The 23,349-nt window shown below is 45.2% G+C and overlaps 1 protein-coding gene and 2 pseudogenes across 1 annotated transcript in view; 1 reads left to right on the top strand and 2 right to left on the bottom strand.

Moving 5' to 3' along the window:
- The window catches only part of MYO1H (myosin IH), a 92,058-nt gene that overhangs the window by 10,174 nt on the left and 58,535 nt on the right, over positions 1-23,349 (bottom strand). Inside the window, exons 13-21 of the mRNA XM_006894898.1 lie at positions 17,449-17,540; positions 15,618-15,712; positions 15,050-15,096; positions 13,461-13,541; positions 12,105-12,210; positions 10,764-10,881; positions 5,226-5,339; positions 3,749-3,825; positions 2,422-2,490 (exon numbers count right to left, since the gene is read on the bottom strand). Of these exons, the coding sequence (XP_006894960.1) occupies positions 2,422-2,490; positions 3,749-3,825; positions 5,226-5,339; positions 10,764-10,881; positions 12,105-12,210; positions 13,461-13,541; positions 15,050-15,096; positions 15,618-15,712; positions 17,449-17,540 (799 nt within the window). The remainder of the gene's footprint in view (positions 1-2,421; positions 2,491-3,748; positions 3,826-5,225; positions 5,340-10,763; positions 10,882-12,104; positions 12,211-13,460; positions 13,542-15,049; positions 15,097-15,617; positions 15,713-17,448; positions 17,541-23,349) is intronic.
- Positions 8,812-9,273, top strand: LOC102856910 (annotated as a pseudogene).
- LOC102872874 overlaps positions 23,094-23,349 on the bottom strand; it is a 1,555-nt pseudogene continuing 1,299 nt past the window's right edge.

Below are 23,349 nucleotides of genomic sequence, written 5' to 3'. Positions count from 1 at the left end.
CAACAACAACAACAAACCACACTGCAGGAGACTGCTGCCTTTCTCTTGTGCAGTCACAAGGGATTTGACCCTCCTGAGAGGCAGTGCAGGGGCTTAGCAGTGCGTTGAGCTACACCAAGCTTTGTTAGAATTAGTCATTCTGCAGTGTAAGTCGCAAACAGGGGTGTTTGTTTTGTTTTGGTTTGGTTTTTTGTCAATATTGTTTTGTTATTTTTACTTACCATATAATTATTTTTAAAAAATTTTTATTTCTTTTTTTAAAACATCAGAAATTATTTTCTTCATTTTTTTTCTTCATGGTTGTACATTTTCTTTCCCCCTCCCCACACAAAGAGTTTAGATCACCATCAAATGCAAGGATATGTCAGGCTCCCACCACAGCACCCCGTGAAGCCTCAAGGGTGATTATTATTGGCTCTAGTTCTTACCTCCTGCGTAGGAGGGGAAGACCCTCTATGAGATGGATTGATTCTGTGACTGGGGTAATCGGGATGGGTGTGTCAGAGGTAGTGCGATTGGCACAGGATAGAGCAGGTTTTAGGGCTGTTGTACATAGGGTCGCTATGAGTTGCAAGCGACTCGATGGCACATAACAACAACAACAACAGTTCTTACCTGAGGGGTTCACACAGAGGGTGAGCTAGGATACCCCACATTGGTGCCAGGGCATCATCTTCCCCAGGCTGTTTTCGGGGATGTGAGTGGCACTTGCGGTAATTTAGGGTCTCAATAGTTCCCCCTTTCAACAAAACCTATTGCCATCAAGTCAAAACAGTCTCAGCTGAAAACAGACTCTGAGACTGTAAATTATTCAGTAGACTGTCCATCTTCTTCCTGTAGATGGATGGATTCAAACTCCTAACCTTTGTGTTAGTAGCACAACTCCTTACCCTCTAAGCCACTAGAGCTCCCTGTGCTCTACGTGTAAAAATTAAGGTGTGTACATACATCAGGACACATTAAAATGAGATTTCTGGCTTGCTTCCTTCCAATTTCTTTTTTCCCCCCTTCCTAATTTCTGAATATTGGCCCTTAAATAGTTTTTAAATGCTTCTATTGTATCAGCAGTTTTCTTTTAAAAAATTATTATAAGTAAAAATGAGAACACCCAGAAACAACACAACTGTCAGTGCACAATGACAGCTTAAGTAGTGGTCTGTCCACACAGCACAGGGGTCAGCAAACTTTACCAGTGAAAGGTCAGCAGCAGGTCGACAGAAATAACCAGAGCTCAGTCAGAGCTGCGGGAATGGCGAGTACAAGACTCAGGAGAGGCGAGGGACAGGGAGCCTTTGAAGGACCCTGGTAATGCTTCTTATTGTTGTTATGTGCCATCGAGTCGCTTGCGACTCACAGCAACCCTATGTACAACAGCTCTAAATTCTGCTCTGTCCTGTACTAATCACACTGTCAGACCTATCCCGATTACCCCCGTCACTGAATCAATCCACCTCATAGAGGGTCTTCCCCTCCTGCGCTGTCCCTCCACTCTCCTAAGCATGATGTCCCTCTCCAAGGACCGGTCTCTCCTTACAACATGTCCAAAGTATGTTAGATGGAGCCTCAGAATCCTTGCCTCCAAGGAGCCGCCTGGTTTAGCCCTTTCTAGGATGAATCTGTTTGTTTTCCTAGCAGTCCATGGTACCCTCAGTAATGCTTGTAAAAAAAAAATTATTTTCAAACATGCATATGTTGTTATGTGGGATCAGGTCGTCTGCAACTCATAGCAACCCTGTGTACAACTGCCCTAAACCCTGCTCTATCCTGTCCCAATCTTATTGTCTCTGACACACCCATCCCTATTACCTCAGTCACTGAATCAATCCATCTCATTGAGGGTCTTCCTCTCTTGTGCTGTCCGTCCACCCTCCCAAAAATGATGACCCTCTTCAGGGACTGGTCCCTCCTTACAACACATCCAAAGTCAGTCAGATGAAGCTTCAGAATTCTTGCCTCCAAGGAGCAGCCTGGTCTCAGCCTCTCTAGGACAAACCTGTTCATTCTCTTAGCAGTCCATGATATATTCAATCCTTTTCTCTAGCACCATAGCTCAAAGGCATCAATTCTCATTTTATCACCCCTAGTCATTCTCTGATGCATAGCAAGTAATTGCAAAGACTGTGGCCTGTATTAAGCGCACCTTAGTCTTCAGACTGACGTCGTTGCTCTTCAGTACTCTGGAGAGATATATACATATAGTAGACATGCATATACTAACAAGCACATACAATGAATTGAATATACTATCCCCATGGAACACACAATCTCCGGTTCATGGAAGAACAATGAGGCTCAACCCAGAACTGAACTTGGGTGGCCCTACCCAGGTCACTAGACCAGGACCAGGATGGCAGGGCCACGTCAGGAAGGAACTAGCTAATGCAGGCTCCCAGCTGACAGGTCGCTTTCAATCCCACCTACCTGCACGTCTTGTTTTCAGGTATGCTCTTCTCTCCAGGCAGCCTTTGTACATGGCTTGGATTCTTGCAACTTAAGAGAAAAACACAAAGTTCTGGTGAAATGGCTTTGGTTTGGGCTTCTTTAGAATAGCCTCTGCCTGCCTCCCAGAGGAGCAGTGACAGAAGGGCCTCAGAGTGATACTGTGCTTGGCTGACATGGGAGGGGACTCCACCACAGCCTCTAAGCAGGCAGTTCAATGTGAGTCTGCTCCAGAACTGTGCTGAACTGGGTTTACTTATTTGTTCCCCTTGGCGAAGGACCCTTTCCCTGAGGGCAGGCTTTACAAGGACACTTCACAAAAGAACTTAATACCCAGGCAGGACAAGCTGCTCCTGCAACGACTATGTGGCAGCATCAGGACTCAGGTCTGAGTAACCACAAGACACACACTGGCGCCTCGGCGTCCCTGCCCGCCACCAACCCTCTCCCTATAATGGGCATTGAGCTCCTACAAGAGGCCAGGCTTGTCCTCTCCTGCAGGTTAGAAAACGCTGGCTCAGGCCAGCAGACTCAACACCTGACCCCTAACAAGACCTTGATGACTGATGTGCCTGGTAAGAGTGAAAAAAGATAATGCAGTGGCTGCAAGCCTACATCTTGAAACCAGATAGAACCCGGGTTCAAATCCCAGCTCTGCTGCTTCAATGCTATATAGGGTCGTTTGTGATTTCCTAAGTGAAAAATGAACATAACACTGACTTCTGTAGGTTTGTATTGAGTATAAAGTGAGATCATGATGGAAAGGACTTCAAATGCACCTTGTATGTAGTTGTGGGGTGTCCTCCAGTTAAATCACTGAGAAATCTTCAGAGGGCAGAATTGCCCCGAAGGATTCTAGGCTAGTAACAAGCACACGCATCACTTGAGCTTTAAACAGACCACTTTTGGTTTCCAAGGCAAACTTCTCTCTCTCCAAGCAATTTTGATTATTTTTGTATTGTTCCCTCATCTGATTTCATTTAGCATTCACAGCTGACTCCTGGCTGCAGGGTTTAGGTTTCAGATCTTTTGTTCATAGGTCACTATGAGTCGTACTCGACTCGACGGCACCTCCTAACAACCACCACCACCACCTTCCTGGTTTGCAAAGCAAATGCTTCTCTGAGGTCTTTACCTCAGACATTTGAAAGCAGGAGCTCAAACAGATACACACTACTAATATTCACTGCAGCATTACACAACACATGCGGTAACATTTAATATTAGACACCCTAGTGTAAGACTTAGCCCCAAGCCAAACGTGTTGATTTCACTTTCTATTGAAATCAGAGCACAGCAAAAATCATACCTAATTGATGTTTGCTAAATTCAAAGGCGTCTTCAGTAGCAAACAGAGTCCTGGGGAAACGAATAAATATTTTGGTTCTAGGAGTGAGAGGGAGGGAAAAGAAAAGATTATCTTCATTATCCTTTGATCAATTGCCATTCTAACTTGACATTGTTTCAAGTTGGGTTTTAGAATGTGAAAGCAAGGATATGGGTCTAAGTTTAAAAGAAGATTCCAGCAAACAATCAAGATAAGCTTCAAATATTGGCCCCCTGTGGTCTGGCCCTGGGAACTCTGGTGGCATCTGTAGGGCATTACAGTGATAATCCAAAGGCTGATGGTTCGAATCCACAAGCTGCTTCAAGGGAAGAAGATGGGCAGATGTTGGAGGGTCAGCCCTTAGTCAGCACCAAGTCAGCGGGAATGAGCGAGATCGCCTGCCTAGTGGCGAGAAGCTGTGCTGCAATCCTGAAGGCATGCGGTTCGAGGCCACCAGCTGCTCTGTGGGAGGAGGATGGGCAATCTCCTCCCATGCAATTAACTGCCCTGAAAACAGCCGGAGGGTCAGCTATGGGTCGGTTCTGACTCAATGGAACACAACCCACAAGCTTGACCTTGAGAATGAAATTCCCCAGAGCACCCACTGTCGGGACCCAAGTCTGAGGGCAGACACTACCTGACCCCCAAGACCTCTTCCCTGAGGATAGACATACTGAGACCAGTTCTGATTTGGATCAGAAACTGACTGATGGAGTAGGTCAAGACCAAGAGCATAAAGATGGAGGGCAGACAAGCAGGAGTTAGGAGATGAATACAGGCGAGAAGAAAAGCCGATTGATTAATACTTAGATTCAAAGGCAGATTCCCCAGAAACTGGGAGTCTCCACAGCCCGGGGAAGGATCCTCTAACCTGGACTTTATTTTCTTGTTATCAAATTATCCCTCGTCAAAAATAAAGTCTTGTTGATTCGCCACAAAGTTTTGCCACAAAGCTTCCAGTGGACAGGAGTCCAGAACACTCCCTGAGATGCTAATGCCTTCACAGCTGACAGCTTGGAAGTGAGGTCTGAATGGACACACGGAACGGAAGTGGGCCAGCAGAGAGAGACCTGTGTTGGCTGCCGAGCGGGGCTGTGAAAGGGCTCCTTGGAACTTCCTCTGCAAGGTGAGGCAGCACCAAAGCCCTTCTAATTTAGACCAACACCAAGCTTCTGACCCGTGGTGACCCTCCACTGAGTTTCTGAGACCAACTCCATGGGGGGAAGAGGCCCACCCTTCTCCCTCAGAGCAGCTAGTGAAATAGAATCATGCATCTCTCAATTAACAGCACAATGCGCTGTGTGTGATGCCACCGGAGTTACTACGATTGAGCAGATGGAAGGAATCTGTTTGTAAACTTATTCAATGCTCTAAGAAATCACATTCTCCAGGCTCTAATTGGATAGAAACATTTTGAAAGCAAGACAATAGACTGACCATTGATCAGAGGAGCACTTACTTCCCTAACTTGTATTCTTCAGGTTTGTAGCCAATGTACTTGATAAGCCGCTCTACACCCTCTGCTGGAGGCCCAGGCCAGTGTGGCCAGGTGTCTGGGCACAAGGACTTGTACCTGGAGGGAGAGGAAAGGGGTACAGAGGAAGCTGTAGTATCCAAACCTGTGACATACCCACTACTCAAACTAGTATAGCATTCTTATCATGATGTTGTTGTTGTTGTTATGTGCCACCGAGCTACTTGTGACTCATAGTGACCCTGTGTACAAGAGTCTAAACCCTGCTCTATCCTGTGCCAACCTCAGATTCACACATCAAGGAAAAAGAGGAATGCTTTCAACAGACTGGGTGATTAGACCTGACTTTCTAAAATGGCTACATCAACTTAAGACACAACCGTCAATCCAGCACAGAAGAGCCCATGTCATCCTTAAGAGCAATAGGCGTTTTCAAGACTAATTCAACCCTGATGCTGATTTAGGAACCTAGTTTCATCACTAAATACAATATCCTTGGGACACTGATAAGTGCCTGGGGATCCTCAAAAGTGCTAAAGAGCAAGGATGTCAGTTTAAAGACTAAGGTGCACCCGAGCCAAGCCATGGTATTTTCCATTGTCTTCTGTACAATCTGAAAGTTGAATAATGACTGCAATTTACTGCCTCTGAAAACCCCACTGAAGGGTCAGTTGTGGGTTGGTTCCAACTTTATGGTCAGAACCTAACACCAACAAACAGCCAAAGAGGAGCCTAATGAATTGAACAATAAGAGTTAACTGCCATTCAGGCATTTTGAGAGGCAGAAATAACAATGTCACACTTATCTGGAGCATGTGCTGCTGCTGTTTTAGTGGTACTGATGTAGTACAGTTCATTGCCAGAGAAGCTACGGCAGACAAGCAGTTTGGGAACTCAGTGATTCACGTGCTGAGGTGGTTTGTGTGCTACAGCTCTGGTGCTGGAAGCTATGCACCCATAGTGGACAGGTTTCAGACAAACACAGACGTGGAAGAAAGGCCTGGTGATCTTCTGAAAATTATTGTTGGTAGGTGTCGTCAAGTTGAGCACAACTCATAGTGACCCTGAGAACAAAAGATCTGAAACCTGTTCTAGCCGGCACCATCCTCACACTTCCTGACAAACAAGAGCCCATTGCAGCAGTCACCGTGTCAGTCTACCTGGTTGAAGGTCTTCCTCTCCTTCACTGACCATCCACCCCTCCCAGCATCATGTCCTTCTCCAAGGAATAGCCCCTCCTAGCAACATGTCCAAAGTATGCGTGCTGAAGCCTCATCATTTTTGCCTTCAGAGAGCACTCCGGCTGCACCCTGTCCAAGACACATCTGTTTGTTCTCTTGGCCATCCATGGGATGGTCAGTGCTCTTCTCCAACACCACAGCACAAAGGTGTCAATTCTTTTCCCTTCATCCTTATTCATTCTCCAGGTCTCAGATGCATAGCTAGTAATTGGAAAGACCATGGCCTGAATCAGATGCACCTTAATCCTCAAACTGATCTCACTACTCCTCAATAATTTGGAAAGGTCCCTAACTGCAGACTTCCCCAGTGCAATGTGTCTCCTTATTTCCTGACTGCTGTACCAATGATGTTAATTGTGAATCCAAACAAGATGAAGGTGTTGACAGTTTCAGTCTCCTCTCCAACCATCATGAAGCTGCCATTTTTGTGTTCTTGACATTGACATGCAATCCATACTGAAATCTCTGATTCTGATCACAACAGAATATTGTTCACAATAGAATATTGTAACACAACAGCATATTGCCCAATTAATGCTGGAAGTAAGTCCCCTAGGTTGGAAGCCACTCAAAACACACAATGGCCACACTGAAGGGCTTGAGAGTACTATCAATGGTGACCTGGCATAGAGCAGGGGAATTGTTTTGTGCAGCACTGACTTGATGGCAGTCGGCAGAGGTGCTGGTGAGGTCTATCAGCAAGTTCTCATAAAGTTCTCCAAAGTAGACATTTTAATCCCCTTTTTAAAGATAATGAAGCAGGTCTCAGCTATGAGACAAAGATCGAGGATTCCAGCTATAGTCTTTAACCTCTTAAACCACTACCTCAATGCTCTTGACAGCTCATCAAGCCTAGGGGATCCCTCCCAAGCCAGCTCATGACTGGCCTCAGCTAAGCACAGCTAACGTCTGCCTCCTGGTGGCAGGTCAAGGAAACTGAGCACAGCTAACGTCTGCCCCTGGTGGCAAGTCAAGGAAACGGATCATGCATTTGATTGTAAAAGTTGTTGTTAATGTGCCATCCAGTCACTACACATAGCGACCCTATGTATAACAGCCCTGAACCCTGCTCTATCCTGTGCCAATCGCACTGCCTCTGATACACCCATCCCGATTACCCCAGCCACTGACTCAACCCACCTCATAGAGGGTCTTCCCCCTCTTGCACCATCCCTCCACCCTCCCAAGCATGATGTCCCTCTCCAAGGATCTGTCCTTCCTTACAACATGTCCAAAGCATGTCAGATGAAGCCCCAAAATCCTTGCCTCCAAGGAGCAGCCTGGTTTAACCCTCTCCAGGATGAATCTGTTTGTTTTCTTGGCAGTCCATGGTACCCTCAAGACTCTTCTCCAGCACCACAGCTCAAAGGCCTCAATTCTCCTTCTATCCTCCTAGTCACTGTCCAACTCTCTGATGCATAACAAGTGAGTGCAAAGACCATAGCCTGTATCAGACGCACCTTAGTCTTCAGAGTGACACCATTGCTCTTCAGTAACTTGGAGAGGTCCCTAATAACCTACTTTCCCCATCACAATACTTTTTTTATTTCCTGGCTACTGGTGCCAAGAGTGTTGACCATGGAGCCAAGCAGACTAAAGTTGTTAACAATCTCAATCTCTTCACCATCTATCCTGATGCTGTCAATTGGTCCAGTGGTGAAAAATCTTTGTCTTCTTGACATTCAGCCTCAATCCATACTGAAGGCTGCAGTCCTTGACCCTCTGCAGCAGGTGCTTCAGGTCCTCCTCAGTTTCAGCAAGCAGGGTTCAAAAAGTAGAGTACTGAAAAGCAACGATGTCAGTCTAGAGACTAAGATGCTCCTGATCCAGGCCATGGTCCTCACAATTACTTGTTATGCATCAGAGAAATGGACAATGACTAAGGATTATAGAAGACTCAATGCCTTCAAGTTGTGGTGCTAGAGAAGAGTCTTGAACATACCATGGACCACCAAGAAAACAAATGTCTTGGAGAGTGAAACCAAGTTTCTCCTTAGATGCTAGGATTTTTAATCTCCTTCTCAAATTCTTTGGGCATGTGGCCAGGAAAGACTGGACTATGGAGAAGGACATCATGCTCGGAAGGGTGGAGGGACAGCGCAGGAGAGGAAGACCCTGGATGAGATGGATTGATACAGTAACTGGGGCAATGGGGATAGATGTGTTGGAGTCAGTGAGACTGGCTCAGGCCAGGGCAGGCTTCAGAGTTGTTGTACATAGGGTCGCTATGGGTCACAGGTCACTTGACAGCACCTAACAACAACAACACACAGGCATGATAATCCTCTCTTTCTCTTCACCACCTTCCCCATTCCCCTGAAGCCACAGCCATGTAGGTTGAACAGTGCTATTTCAGCGGGTACAAAATCTACCCTGGGCATAGGAGGCCCTACACCAGGATCTACGGGAAGGGGTTCTAGTTTCTTAATGCAAAATGCAAGTCGGCATTCCTTTCCAAAAGGAATCCACATTGATAAACTGGACTGCCCTCTACAGAAGAAAGCTCAGAAAGGGCCAATGAGAAGAAATCCATTAGAAAAGAACCTGCCATGCAGTCAAATTCCAGACCGCCCTCATTGGTGCATCTCCTGCTGATACAGTGGCCAAGAGGAACCAAAAAGCCTGGAGTTAGAAAGGCTGAGCAAAGACAGGCTCTCAGGGCCAAGGAAGCAAGAAAGGTTAAACAAGCACCTAAAAAGACAGCAATGGCTGTTTCTGACGCTCCCACAAAAGCAGCGCCTACATAAAAAGCTGTGAAGCCTGTGAAAGTTTTTGCTCCTGAGTTGGTGTAAAACACTGAGTTGGCAGATGGGACTTAAATAAAGATTCTATTATTATTATTTTTTTTTAAAAAAAGAAGTAAGACACAGGCTTGATAAAATCAAGAAATGTGGGTAGACTGAGTCAGCCTTCAGAATCTCTGGAATGATATATATCTTTCCCTGTGGCAGCAATAGCAGTTAAGAATTGAACCAACTTCCTTCAAAACAACTATGAGACATCATCTCACCTCAGTCAGAATAGCAAAATTTAACAGAACAGCAAGCAACAAATGCTGACGAGGTTGTGGAAAAACTGGAACCCTTATTCACTGTTGGTGGGAGTGTACAATGGTGCAACCACTGTGGAAGGCGGTGTGGTGCTTTCTCAAAAAGTTGCAAATAGAGATGCCATTTGACCCAGAAATTCCACTACTGGGAATATACCCTAAAGAGACCATAACCGCCACCCAAGCAGATATATGCACACCCACATTTATTGTGGCTTTGTTCACAATAGCAAGGAGTTGGAAACAACCCAAGAGCCCATCATCAAACGAATGGATAGAGAAGCTATGGTATATTCACACAATGGAATACTAGCTACATTGAAAAACAAGAAACTCATGCAATATTATTCAAAATGGGTGACCCTGGAGGACATTATGCTGAGTGAAATATCTCAGTCGCAAAAGGACAAATACTGCATAGTGCCACTGTTGTAAAACAGGACTGACTTTGAGGTTAGGGAGAGACTGAGAAAGATGTGTTCAATAATGTATACTGCATTGAAACAGATGAGGGAGAAACCTGTTTAAAAGGGATATGTGATTAGGTTATTATTGTCATGACAAGAGTCCAGAACGAAGGCTGTAATAGTGGAGTGGACCTGGGGGAGGGATTGTAAAATAATGAATTTTTCTTTTACTTTTCAAAGAGAAGAGTGTACTGGGGTGGGGAGGGGTGGGCAGAGAGAAAAGTGCAACAATGAATGAATGGAAATTCAAAGTCTCTGTACATTTTCATTAAAATGAATAATAATAAGAAAAATTAAAAAAAGAACTGAACCAAATTCCTTAGGGGGAGCTGTTGTTGTTAAGTGCCACTGAGGTGAGTGTGACTCATAGGAACTTTATGAACAAAAGACCTGAACCCTGTTGTATAACTATCATTGTTTCTCTATGTTCTATGAACATAGAGTTTCCAGACGCATGTGGTTTAAAAAGTTGATGCCACTCCTGCTTCCAGAGGCATGTGGTTTAAAAAGTTGATGCCACTCCTGCTTCCAGAGGCATGTGGTTTAAAAAGTTGATGCCACTCCTGCTTCCAGAGGCATGTGGTTTAAAAAGTTGATGCCACTCCTGCTTCCAAACCTGAATCAATCTGGGAGCTCCACCAAACACTGTTCACGAAGTGTAACCATTATGGCATTTGACCGTGTGTGGGAATTTATTTATAACCATATTCAAGGCCCTCCTCCCCCTCAGTAGCTGCTCCACTCAATTAACTTGAGTTTATCTTACCTTTGCAGGAAATGCTCGTATTTCCGCCGGTATGCAAAGCCAGCCCGTCTCACTCTCAAGTGCTCCATCAGCCCCAAGTACTTGATCTGATGCCTGATAAGGTAGTCATCAAACTTGCCTTGGGGCAGAAGGAAAACAACAATAACGAAGAAGAAGCCCCGTGACTCCCTTTCAACCAGCAGCTTGGGTCTGGCCAAAGGCATGTTTTTCAGATTAATTTTATAATCTCGGGGTGTAGTCTGTAACATATTGAACAGCTAATCGACAAGCCTCAGAGGCATGTGGTTCAAATCCACCAGCTGCTCCATGGGAGAAGTCTCTCCCTGTTGCAATTTACAGCCTTGGCAACCCGGTGCGGGCTGGTGGTTAGGACTTGGGATGGATGCAGCAGCTGTGAGGCGTGTTCTTTGTTTTCTGTTGCTTTTCTGAAGACCTGGTGGCACAGTGATTAAGCTCTTGGCTGCCAACTGAATGTCCAGCAGTTCTGATCCACCAGCTACTCTGGCAGAGAAAGGTACAACAATCTGCTTCCTTTAAAGGTCCCAGTGGCGGGAACCCACTGGGCAGGTCTACTCTGTTCTGTTGCGTTGTTAAAAGTTGATCAGGGTTGGGGTAAGACTAAGAAAAACTGGATAAATTATGTAGACTGCATTGAAACAGATGAAGGAGAGAACAGTTTAAAAGCGATATATGATTGGGTATTATGGTTATGACAAGAGTCGAGAATGAAGGTTGCATAGTGGAGTGTACTGGGACGGGGGGACTGTATACCCATGAAGAAATTTTACTTTTCAAAGAGAGGAGCGAACTGGTGCAGGGGGGCAGGTGGGGAGGGGGGAGGGAGAAAAGTGCAACAATGAATGAATGGAAATCCAAAAATCTCTGTAAATGTTCATTAAAATTAATAAAATAAAAATTTAAAAAGTCAACTCAAAAGCACTAGGTTTGGTTGTTTGTTTAGCTGTGTTTCTAAAATGGGGAAATGGCAGGAAAAATCTGAATTTCTGATTAAAATAAAATAAAATACAAATGAAGTCTGACCATCCTGGGTCCGGGGTCTCACTACTGGTCAGGAGAGAGCAGCTCCTTTCCACCCATGTGCCTCCTCCAATTTGCCTCAGTCCTTTCCACTCTCTATTGTCTTACACCCAATTGGCTCCACTTACTCGCTCTTCCTTCCCACCCTCTGCAAATCGATGACTGTGTAGCTTTGTCACAGGCACCCATGCACAGAGGACAGTAGGTGGGCCCATGGCAGTGTGCAGGGTGTGAACCCGCTGACACCTCAGCCCTTCTCCAGGCTTTACTCCCCTGAGCTTGGCTTCAGTTTTCGCCACTCACTCGGTTCCTTCCCGTCATTGGGCTTGATGCACCGGATATAGGAGGGCTCCTTGGAGATGAGGATTTCTAGCAGGCTGCTCAGACTGTTTTTGAACTGAGTCCCCACCTATGGAGAGAAGGAGAGACAGACAGACAGAGGTGGAAAGAGAAAAGAGGAAGAGAGAAAGAGGAGGAGGGAGAGAGGGAGAGGGGGAGGGGGGCAGAGGGAGGGAGAGGAGGAGGGAGGGAGAGATGGAGGGAGAGGGAGGGGAGATGGAGGAGGAGGGGAAAAAAGAGAGGGAGAGGGAGAGGGAGGAGGAGAGGAGAGGAGAGGAGAGAGAGAGAGAGAGATGGAGAGAAAGAGTGCGAGTGAGAAAACATGCTGAGAGCAGGCCTGGCTGCTGCCTTTCAAACTTGGACTCTCTTTTTTGGATTGCTCTGCCTGCTGTGAGTAGTTTGCTCCCTGACAGCATGCTGTGGGTGTTCTGATCTGAAATGCTTGAGCTTGCTCAATATAAGTGGAAGGTGAGCAAGCCTCTGCCCACAATGTGTCAGTGTCCCACAGTCATCTGCCTCCAAATTCCTTGACTCTGTCACCACGCTTCCTTGCTGACACTTGCATGCTTGTTGGCATGACAGGATTTTCCTGCCCAGTCTTCCCAGTACACTGTAAGCCCCTTGAGGCTTGTCTTGTGATTGGAGGATCCATCCTGTGTCCAGAACACCACCTGGCCACACCATGCTCAGTGAACAAATACTGGACCAGGTTACTAAACTCTGGTACCCTAGTAATAAGGAGTTGGGCTGTCAGTCAACGCAAAGGCTACGATTCACATTCAGCACTACTCTGCAGGTGAAAGATGGGCCATCTCCTCCAGAGTGATTAACTGCCTCTGAAAACTCCCGCTAGAAGGTCAGCGATGAATCAGTTCCAACTCAATAATACACAAGAGCAAAAACAGTAAGAGACGGACAGGGTTCAGATTCATTGTTCATAGAGTTGCTCTCAGTCATAATCGACTCCACAGCACATAAGAGCAACAACAAAGTAAGAGATGGGGACAGCTAATGTGCTCAGCTGCTAGCTGAAAGGTTGAGGGATTGAGTCTATCTGGAGGTACTTCAGAAGAAAGGCCTGGTGAACTCCTTCAGAAAGATCAGCCATTGAACAGCTGATGAAGCACAGCTCTAAGCCGACACACATGAGCTCTGCATGAATCAGACTCAACATCATAGCAGCTGTTTTTACTGGGTTTTTTGACCAATCAAGTGACACTGTGTCAAAGTGGAAGGACAGCGTAGGAAGTCAGGCAGTGGGGTAGCCGCACCATCTGGGTGAATTTTTTGTTACCTTTCCATGAGCCCTTTCCCTCTCACCGTTGGCGGCCTCCTTCGGCTTTTTAACTCAGTCACGAGGAAACACTCCTGCAGGATGCTGTTTTGGGACCAACACAGCACCTGTATGTGGGGAGAAAGGTGTGCATCAGCTGCTTCAGAAGTTGCTAAGGGGCTGTCAGGAAAGCTTGGTGATGTATGCGTGAGGTCCCACATCTGGGGGAACATCTGGGGGACACCAGGTACTCAGGTTCACAGAAAAAACTTGAATGATCCACATCCTGATTCAGACTTTCAGCCTCCAGAACTTCGAGAAAATAAATTTCTGTTCTTCACAGCCACTCTCTCATGGTATTTCTGTTATGGTAGCAATAAGTATCTGACACACATATACACATATACAGAGACTGGCTGTACTATCCCTGTAAGAATTCACAATGTACAGGGGACAAGAGTTGCTCTTGGGGGAGAGAAACTAGGGAATCTAGGGTCAAGGGTGGGAGTGAGTCGATTTTTTGTCTGGTTGGAAATTTTCTCTTGTGCATACATTTTCAAAGATCATCAATATTCAATTACCCAGAAAGAACTGCCAGAGTGTTCTTGGACCCAGCCGTCTGTTCAAGGACAATCCTTGACATCAGGAAAGGCCAAGACGTAGGCAGATCTCTAAGCAACACAGATGCTGAAGGAAACAAGGAACTTGCTCTAGAAGTGACAGAGAGAGCCTGTCTAGTAACCTAAATTCTAAGATAATAAATTTCAGTTCGTTAAAGTTTAAAAAAAATCATCAATATTCAAAACAGCTCTGAGTATTTTAAACATTTAATTCTACATTTCCCCATCCCCTCACCCCCATTATTACTGCTGAGTTGATTTTGACGCTCAGCAGACTTCCAGGACGATAACTAAACTCCACAGGAAGGGATCACCCAGCTTATTTCTTCAGAACAGCTGGTGGATTAGAAGTGCCAGAGGAGTGCAGCTTCTGAGTTAGAAGTGCAATTCTCTACGCCACCAGAGCTCCTTAGTTCTACATTAAGTATGTACTTGCGTAACTCAGCTCAACTGTAAACTCTTACAGAGGTATGGAAGTTTTACGAGAAGAACAGAGAAAGAATAAAAGGAAAGAGAAAGATGAGAAAACTTGGCAATGATTATCTTGTAAGAAAATAAGAGAACAAGAGCAGGTTGAGACCTTCCTCCCCGCTCCACTGTGAGGTGTATAAGGACTCAGTCTTGTTTATAGCTGGAACTCCAGAACTACCATAAGCCAAGCCACACTCACACTGAAGCTCATACTTACCTCCCCCCTTTCCATTTCCATCAAGTCAGAATCAACTCACAGCAGACCCTCCAACAGTTTTTCAGAGGCTGTAAATCACTAGGGAAGAGACTGCTCATCTTTTTCGCATGGAGCAGCTGGTGGATTTGAACCACTTGCCTTTGGGTTGGCAGTGCAACTCCTTACCTACTATGCCACCAGAGCTCCCTGAAAGCTCTTTTCCAGCCACAATTTCTGCAGTTCCAATGCATTGCATGCAAAGGGGGGAAAAAACCCCAGCAGGCTAAACCTACTGAACTACTTGAAGTTCAGTATAACATGGAACCACACAGTTATGCTTCAGACTTACTTCTTTCAGATGTCTGTAAAGTAGATCATTGTTTTTCTCCAAGAATCCTATAAATTTGAAATAAAAATTTTCAGAATAGAATTTTTCCCCTGAAAAGGTAAATCCATCACAACTGGAATATTAAGGGAAGTCTTAAAAAGGATTTCTTAGTATTCTTAGGATAGAATTCTTAGGATTCTATCAGGTTTCTTGTATCAACATTATTGCTCTTCGGGGCCAGGTAATTAATAAATACTTAAAAAATCCTTATTTAAAGCATTTGGGACCCGGAAGGTGGGCCTTTTTGATCAAGTCATTTGTTGACTGGGAGCTTCTTATTTAAGGCAGTAAGGACCTGGAGGTGGGCCTTTTTGATCAACAATCGTTTGGTGGCTGGGAGCCTCTTATTTAAAGCAGTTGGGACAACTTTTCAAATGGCACACTTGAATATGAGGTGGAACCTTGGAGCAGGATGAGCTATTTCCTCAGCAGACTCATGACTTTCTTGGAGGTCCCAGACTGGAAACACACACACACACACACACACACACACACACACACACACACACAGTACCTGTGTGGCACTCACCCTTGGTGCAGTATGTGACTTCTCCTGCATAGTGGAGGAGACAGAACTCCATCCAGCCAATTCTCTTTCTGCCCTTTGGACCTGCCAGTCTACGGCTGCAAGACAGAAATAGACCTACACTGACCTTTACTACTTAACTCCAATGATATGCACCAACACACAAATCAAAGAGTAAAGAGAGTTGTCTTTAAACATGTCAATTGACTGACAGCCAGGCTTGAAAGCTGTCCACCGAGAAGGATCTTGGGAACTCTCTCTACCTATTTTATCAGATTATAGAGCAAGGAGTGATGTTGTCAAGGATTTCATTTTACTTGGATCCCCAATCAAGACCAGCAGTCAAGAAATCAAAAGCTGTATTGCTGTGGGAAAATATGCTGTCAGGGACCTTTTAAAGAGTGCTAAAAAGCAAGGATATCAGGTTAAAAAAACTAAGGTTCATCTGATCCAAGCAACAGATTGTTGTTGTTGTTGTTGTTGTTGTTTAATGCCGTCGAGTCATAGACGACTCATAGCGACCCTATGAACGAACAGCCTGAGCACTGTTCGTACATAGAGTTTCCAGAGGCAAGCCATTTCGGAAGTGGATGCCGCTCCTGCTTCCAGGCTTGATTTAGTCCGGAAGCTCCAGCCAACACTGTCCACCATGGGTGCCCGTACAGAGGTAACTCGTGGTTGCTGTGATGCTGAAGTCTGTGACAGTGATGTGCCAGTTGTGGTAATGGGCACCCATGGTGGACAGTGTTGGCTGGAGCTTCCCGACTAAATCAAGCCTGGAAGCAGGAGCGGCATCCACTTCCGAAATGGCTTGCCTCCGGAAACTCTGTGTACGAACAGTGCTCAGGCTGTTCGTTCATAAGGGTCGCTATGAGTCGTCTACAACTCGACGGCATCAAACAACAATAACAATGATGACGACCCAGAGAGAGCTATGTTGGCCTAGTGGAAAGGAAGCTGTGCTACCAAGCTAAAGGTGGGTGATTTTCATCTGTGGCCCTTGGCCAGGTTCAAATTGTCTTCCTGTCAAACATTCTTCTAGGTGATATAGCACTGGTCTGTGCGTTGCTGTACAGAGGTAAGCAACAGATGGATGTGTTAATTTACATGGTAAGTGTGTTAACCCTGTCTTGTGAAAAAGGAAATCCAAATGCAGAAGGATTAAGTTGCTTGCCCAAGATTTCAAGCCTTGAAAGTAGTTGAGTTGGGATTTGAAACCAGGTCTTTCTGATGCCATAACATGGTTCATGTTGTTTTTTAATTGTCACTTTATTTTTTAGCATTCTCACTTCTGTTTTATATCATTTTTGCCTTCTGAAATCTCTCTATATCTTTTAGCCTACTTAAAAAATTATTTTATACTGGTTTATTTACAAAGTTCAAATACATTGCTTTTCACACTGGATCTTGCCCATTTTCTTCACATCCCTTTCCCCCATATAATATGTTTCTAAGTACAGATCTTGTGTGATGCTGTAACTACTGTATATCTTGGTCTTCATAGTGGCTATAGAAATCACACAAATATACATGCTCATTGGATGATTCTTTTCAGGTCTAAAAGCATCACTGTGTGTGTTTTATACTTGAATTTTTTAAAAAATGTGAATATTTTATGGTCCAAAATGTAACAATCATTGAGTAAAGTAGAACGTATAACCCTACATTCCCTACAGTTGAAAGGGAGTTGAGTCTGATTTCTACTGACAAAAGGCATGCAGAGTTATGAGTTCATGAACATGACGATATTTCGCTCTAAGGAAAAACTGTCTACACGCCAGAGGAAAATAAACAGACGGTGCTAACACAATTACTTGTCAAACAAAGCACATACGTTTGGAAGTGTGCATGCTTGCCCACTTTCTCTTCCAGTTTCTCCAAGAAACTCATGTCTGTAGCAGGTCCAGGCCGAATACATTCTTCATCCTTCAAAAGCAAAAAAGAAGCCTCAACTCCTAGTGCCATATTCCCTCCGCTCCAGGTGTATATGTTCTTTGAGGGTGAATGTAGTGGATGGAGATGCTGTTAACTCCATCCACCTGGTGACCACTTGGGCCGAGAGTGGTTCATTGCTCACATGTGTTCAGCTTCTCAAATTTAATAAAGGAGTCACAGAGCCAGTTGACGGAGCTGGAGCCTTCTCAAAGCTGAGCTTCCAGTGGGCCTTCAGAGGCTTTAAATCTCGTGGGAGGAGACTGTCCATCTTTCTCCCACCAGAGGAGCTGGTAGATTCGAACTGCGTGTATTAGGGCTGTCAGTGCACTTCTAACCACGAGGCCACTAGAAGGTCAATTCTCCTGCTCATCTGACCATATTTCTAGAACCTTCAAGAACACTCTGCAGCTTCCATGCCCATTGTTGTTATTGTGAGGTGCCATCACATTAACAACAGGTCACTCCTAGTGACCCTATGACAAAAGATCTGAACTCTGTCCTGTCCTGTGCCACCCGCACCCTGCTCCAGCCCACTGTTAGTCACTGTGCCAATCCACCTTGATGGAGCTCTTCCTCTCGTTTGCTGACCCTCCACCTTCCGAAGCATGGTGACCTTCTCCAGATTATCTAAATGTTCAACTTCATTCTTCCCTTACCTCGTCATCTGTCCAGAATTGCAATGTGTCCAGACCTCTATACAGGAGAAGCAAAGCTCTCAAAGAAAAAGGTCAGTCAAGCTGTGTCTATCTCTTGAGTTGTGTGACTGAATGGTGTTCCTACAAAAGATGGGCTCACTCCTTACCTCTAATTCCTGAGAAAGTGACTTGGAAATGAGGCCATTGAGGATGTTACCAGTTAACATACGTCACACCAGAGTAGGGTGGCACCTATTCCAATTTGAGTTCTGTGCTTATAAAAGAGGAAAAGATATGAAATCCTTAAAAGAAAGGATCTCGTTCCGCCGCGGCAGCCGTCGACGTGCAGCAGCCATGGCAGTGCGCTACCCTATGGCCGTGGGCCTCAACAAGGGCCACAAAGTCACCAAGAACGTGAGCCAGCCGAGGCACAGCCGCCGCCGCGGGCACCTCACCAAGCACACCAAGTTCGTGCGGGACATGATCCGGGAGGTGTGTGGCTTCGCACCCTATGAGCGACGCGCCATGGAGCTGCTCAAGGTCTCCAAGGACAAGCGGGCCCTCAAGTTCATCAAGGAAAGGGTGGGGAAACACATCCGCGCCAAGAGGAAGCGAGAAGAACTCAGCAATGTCCTGGCTGCCATGAGGAAGGCAGCTGCCAAGAAGGACTGAATGTGCCCCACTGTCCCCCAAAGCCCATCTGATGTATTAAAGTGTAACCAACAAAAAAAAAAAAAAGAAAAAGAAAGAAAAAAAAGAAAGGATCTCATTTTAAAAGTTTACAGAATCCTATAGGGCCTCCACAAGAAAAAGATTGATAATACAAAACGGGCAAAAGACATGGAAAGAAATCCACCAGATGCTCCTCTGGAGAAGGAGGAGCAATCGCTTCTTGTGCCAGTTGGATCTGACTTGACTGTAAACACACACACACACACACAGAGAGAGAATTTTCACAGAGGAAGATATTTGGATGGCAAATAGACACATGAAGAAATGCTCAAAATCACTGGCAATAAGAAAGATGCAAATCAAAACCACAATGAAATGCCATTTCACCCCCGTAGCGGTGGCAAGGTTTAGCAGGGCAGCATGTAATGAATGTTGGAGAGGATGTGGCGAGATAAGAACTCCTATACATTGTTGGTGGGATTGTAAAATGGTGCAACCATTCTGGAAGAAGGCAGTTGGGTGTTTCCTCAAGAAACTGAACATAGAAATGTCATCTGACTCAGCTATTCCACTGCTTGGAATATATCCTGAGAAAAGGAGAACTGAGGCACAAATAGACACTTGTACCCCAATGTTCATAGCAGTGTTATTCACCATCACAAGAACATGGAAACAACCCAAATGTCCAACCATGATCAAATGGATTGGGAGATTATGGTACAGTCACATGATAGAATCCTACGCAGCATGCAAGAGCAATGATTTTTTAAAATCACTATCTAACTTGGGAGGGACTGGAAAGTACTATGCTAAGTGAACTAACTCAATCCCATGAGGATAAATACTGTATAAAACCATTACTGTAAAAATAGATACTAGCAAAACGTGCATGAGGATCCAAGGAGGGGAGCAGGAGGGTGAGGATGAACTGGGGGTGGTGGTGTTAATTATAAGGTTGCACAATGTGATGGGGGAAGGGAGTGGTGGGTTAAGGAAACAGGAAAGATCTAGTGTGATAAACAATGTATATGAACTTTGTAAGTAAACCAGTACAAAATTTTTTTTAAAAAAAATTAAAAAAGAGGAAAAGAAATGCAGAAGCTCCGAGGGAAGATGGTCTGGAGTAGATTCACCAACAAGTCAAGAAACAATGAGCACAGTGTTGAGGGAAACTTCAAAAAGGAACGAGGAACTAGAAAGAAATCTTTTAACCCATGCTGGTTTAAGGTCTCACATCTATTTCTTGTGTACCAAAACATTGTTGTTTTTAGATATGTTCTTAAATGGTTAATTTTAACTATATAACCAATTTCTAAGCTTGCAATCATTGCATTCCTTAGGTGTGTAAATTTTGCCTTAACAAAGGATTTTTAATAAAAATTCTAAAGGCTAAAAGAAACCACCCCACAACATGAAACAATGAGGGAGAGGGGCTGGGAGAGAGGGGACAGAAGAATGTGACAGCTCTCCCCGCCCGGAGCCAGATGCCAATCTTCCAGGACTGGAAGGCAGTAACTGTGTTCTTGTGTCTTGTTGAAGCAAGTTACAAAGTATACTGTGCTTAGTATTCCTTAGAAAGAGAACTAGTGTAATGTGTGTGAGGATCCGGGTGGCGGAGGATAGGAGCAGAGGGGTGAGGATGGCCAGGGGCTGGTGGGGTTAATCCTAGGGTCACACAATTTGATAGGTGGGGGGAGGGCTCGGTAAAGGAAATGGGAAAGATCGAGTGTGAAAAACAGTGTATAAGAATTTTGTAAGTAAACCAGTATAAAATAAAAATTTAATTAAAAAAACCCCAATATGTTGCTTTCTCTTTTTTGCTTCCTTTCCTCCTCCCTAGCAAAAGCTGTCTATTTTACCCACCAACTATTTACTGTCTCTCTCTCCAGGCCAAAATTAAAAGTTGTATGTGAGGAGAAAGTGTTTTGGTCTGTCTTACAAAGCTGTGTTCCAAAGTACAAGCTGTAATCTGACACAAAGTAAAAAAACCCACAAACCTCTTACAGTCGCCGCCATCCATTCTGACTCACAGAGCCCGAGAGGACAGAGTAGAAGTGCCCCACAAGCATCAATGTTGTATCAGGAGCAGAGGGCTCTATCTTTCATGAGACGCTGGTGGATTTCAACCTCAGATCTTTCCTAAGAGTCCCTCACACTAACGAAGCACTTGTTCTTAGATGCTGTCGAGTTGAGTATGACTCATAGCTACCCTATGAACAAAAGATCTGAACCCTGTTCTATCCTGTGCCATCCTCACACTTCCTGACACGTAAGAACCTATTGCAAACAAACAAACAAAAGAACCTATTGCAGCAGTCACTGTGTCAAAACAAACAAAAGAACCTATTGCAGCAGTCACTGTGTCAATCCACCCGGTTGAGGGTCTTCCTTTCTTTTGCTGACCTCATCATGTCTGTCTCCAAGGAATAGCATCTCCTAACAACATGTCCAAAGTGTGTAAGGTGAAGTCTCATCATTCTTGCCTCCAAAGAGCACTCTAGCTGCACCCTCTCCAAGACATATCTGTTTGTCCTCTTGGCCGTCCATGGGATGTTTAGTGCTCTTCTCCAACACCACAGCTCAAAGGTGTCAATTCTTTTTCTGTCATCCTTATCAATTGTCCAACTCTTAGATGCATAGCTAGTAATCAGGAAGATGATGGCATGAATCAGATGCACCTTAGTCCTCAAACTGACATCATTACTCCTCAAGAATTTTGAAAGGTCCCTTTTTTCCAGTGCAGTGCGTCTCCTTATTTCCTGACTAATGGTAACAAAGGTGTTAATTGTGGATCCAAGCAAGATGAAGCTGTTGACAGTTTCAATCTCCTCTCCATCCATCATGACGCTGTCTATTGGTCCAGTGGTAAGAATCTTTGTCTTCTTGACATTGAGATGCAATTCATACAGAGGCTGGATCCATACCAAACGCTGAATAAACACTAGGCATGTATAATGAATATTTTGCTGTACGAGTAGAGTCAGAATGTCTACGATTTGGCAGGCATCGTTCCCAGGGGAGATTGTGTTACACATTGTTGTTACGCATAGGGAGTTACGCTGACAGCCCAACGGTGGCTTCTCTTGTGGCTCAGCTTCAGCAGCGGCTCCGAGGGGAAAAGTTGGGCAATCTCTTCCCATGCCACTTACAGTCTCTTGAAAACCTGCTGGAGGGTCAGTGATGAGTTCGTTCAGATGCCACAGCAATGGGAATTTTCATGATTCCATTTAATCTGTCCTTGCAACTCTGAGAGAAGCACTGGTAACAGCAGCTTTTCTCAAGATAAGGAAACTGCTCAGAGAGATTTTAACACTTGCCTGAAAGTACAGAGCTCATTAGGGGAGGGTTGGCATCTGAATCCAGATGGTTTGGCTTCAGGGCCTGAGCTGATGAGTATCATCCCTGCTATGGATGGAATGGTGCTCCCCCTCCCGCCCCACAAAAAAATAATCACGTGCTGGGAATTCTAAGCCCTGTAGTGGTTATAGGGAGCTCGGGTGGCTTAGTGGTAAGGAGTTGTTCTGCCAACCCAAAGGCATCCTGTTCAAATCCATTAGCTTCTCAGTGGAAGAAAGATGAACCGTCTGTCTCCTCCCGAGCAATTTACAGCCTCTGAAAATCCGCTGGAGGGTCAGCTCTGAGTGATTCCGACTTGAAGGCACATCTCAACGGTAACAACAACAGGTAGTGGTTAAAATGGTCACAACAGGAGCTCTGGGGGCATAGTTTGTAGTGTGCTAACAACGCACCACTCCCAAAACCTTCTCACCTGCAGCCATCTGGATGCACCAGCGGCTGGCTCAGAGCCAGCATGGTTCCTGGAAGGAAGCTGGACAGTCTTTCTCTGTTAAGGTTCGCAGTGTCAGACGCCCTATGCAGGCTCAGATTCAGCTCAATGGCAGTGACTATTTGGGGATATGAGAAGCTGAACTAGATAGAGTCTGTCTGGAGAGGTGGCACCCTGAACTTCTGGAGAAAGGCATTTATTTCTGCTCTTTATTTTAATTTCTACTCTTTAAAGCTATCTACAGATAGATTTGGTCCATTTTTGGGTTCTCAATTCTGTTCCATTGGTCTATGAGCCTGTCATTGTATATATTTTTTTAACGATATTTTCAGTTTATTTGGGATAGTCTTTTTTGGGTGACAACTACAGTTTTTTGGCAAATAATAACTCAAGGAGCCACCTCTGTCCCAGGGCCCCAAGGTCAGAGGATCACTGCCCATCAAGTCCAGTTCACTTGCCGAGGAGGAGGCTGGTGTGCAGCACGCGGGGCGCACGGCCAATGGTCAGGGAGATGCGGGCACCACCCATCAGGCGGGCTCTGGGCTGAGGTTGGGTGGCAAAGAGCCATCAAGTGTCTCTGTGCAGGTGGCCGCGATGCTGTGGAGGAGGCGAGTGTAGGAAGTGCCCCGATCACCAGCAGGCTGCGGGACTCAAGCAGGAGTGAAGCCGCGGCTGCAGAGTGAATGCAGGGTCAGCCAACTTTCTG

Source organism: Elephantulus edwardii, unplaced genomic scaffold (genome assembly GCF_000299155.1).
Source record: "Elephantulus edwardii isolate Elephantulus edwardi_28Jun2011 unplaced genomic scaffold, EleEdw1.0 scaffold00151, whole genome shotgun sequence".
Lineage (NCBI taxonomy): Eukaryota > Metazoa > Chordata > Mammalia > Macroscelidea > Macroscelididae > Elephantulus > Elephantulus edwardii.
This window is presented reverse-complemented; position numbering and strand designations above follow the sequence as displayed.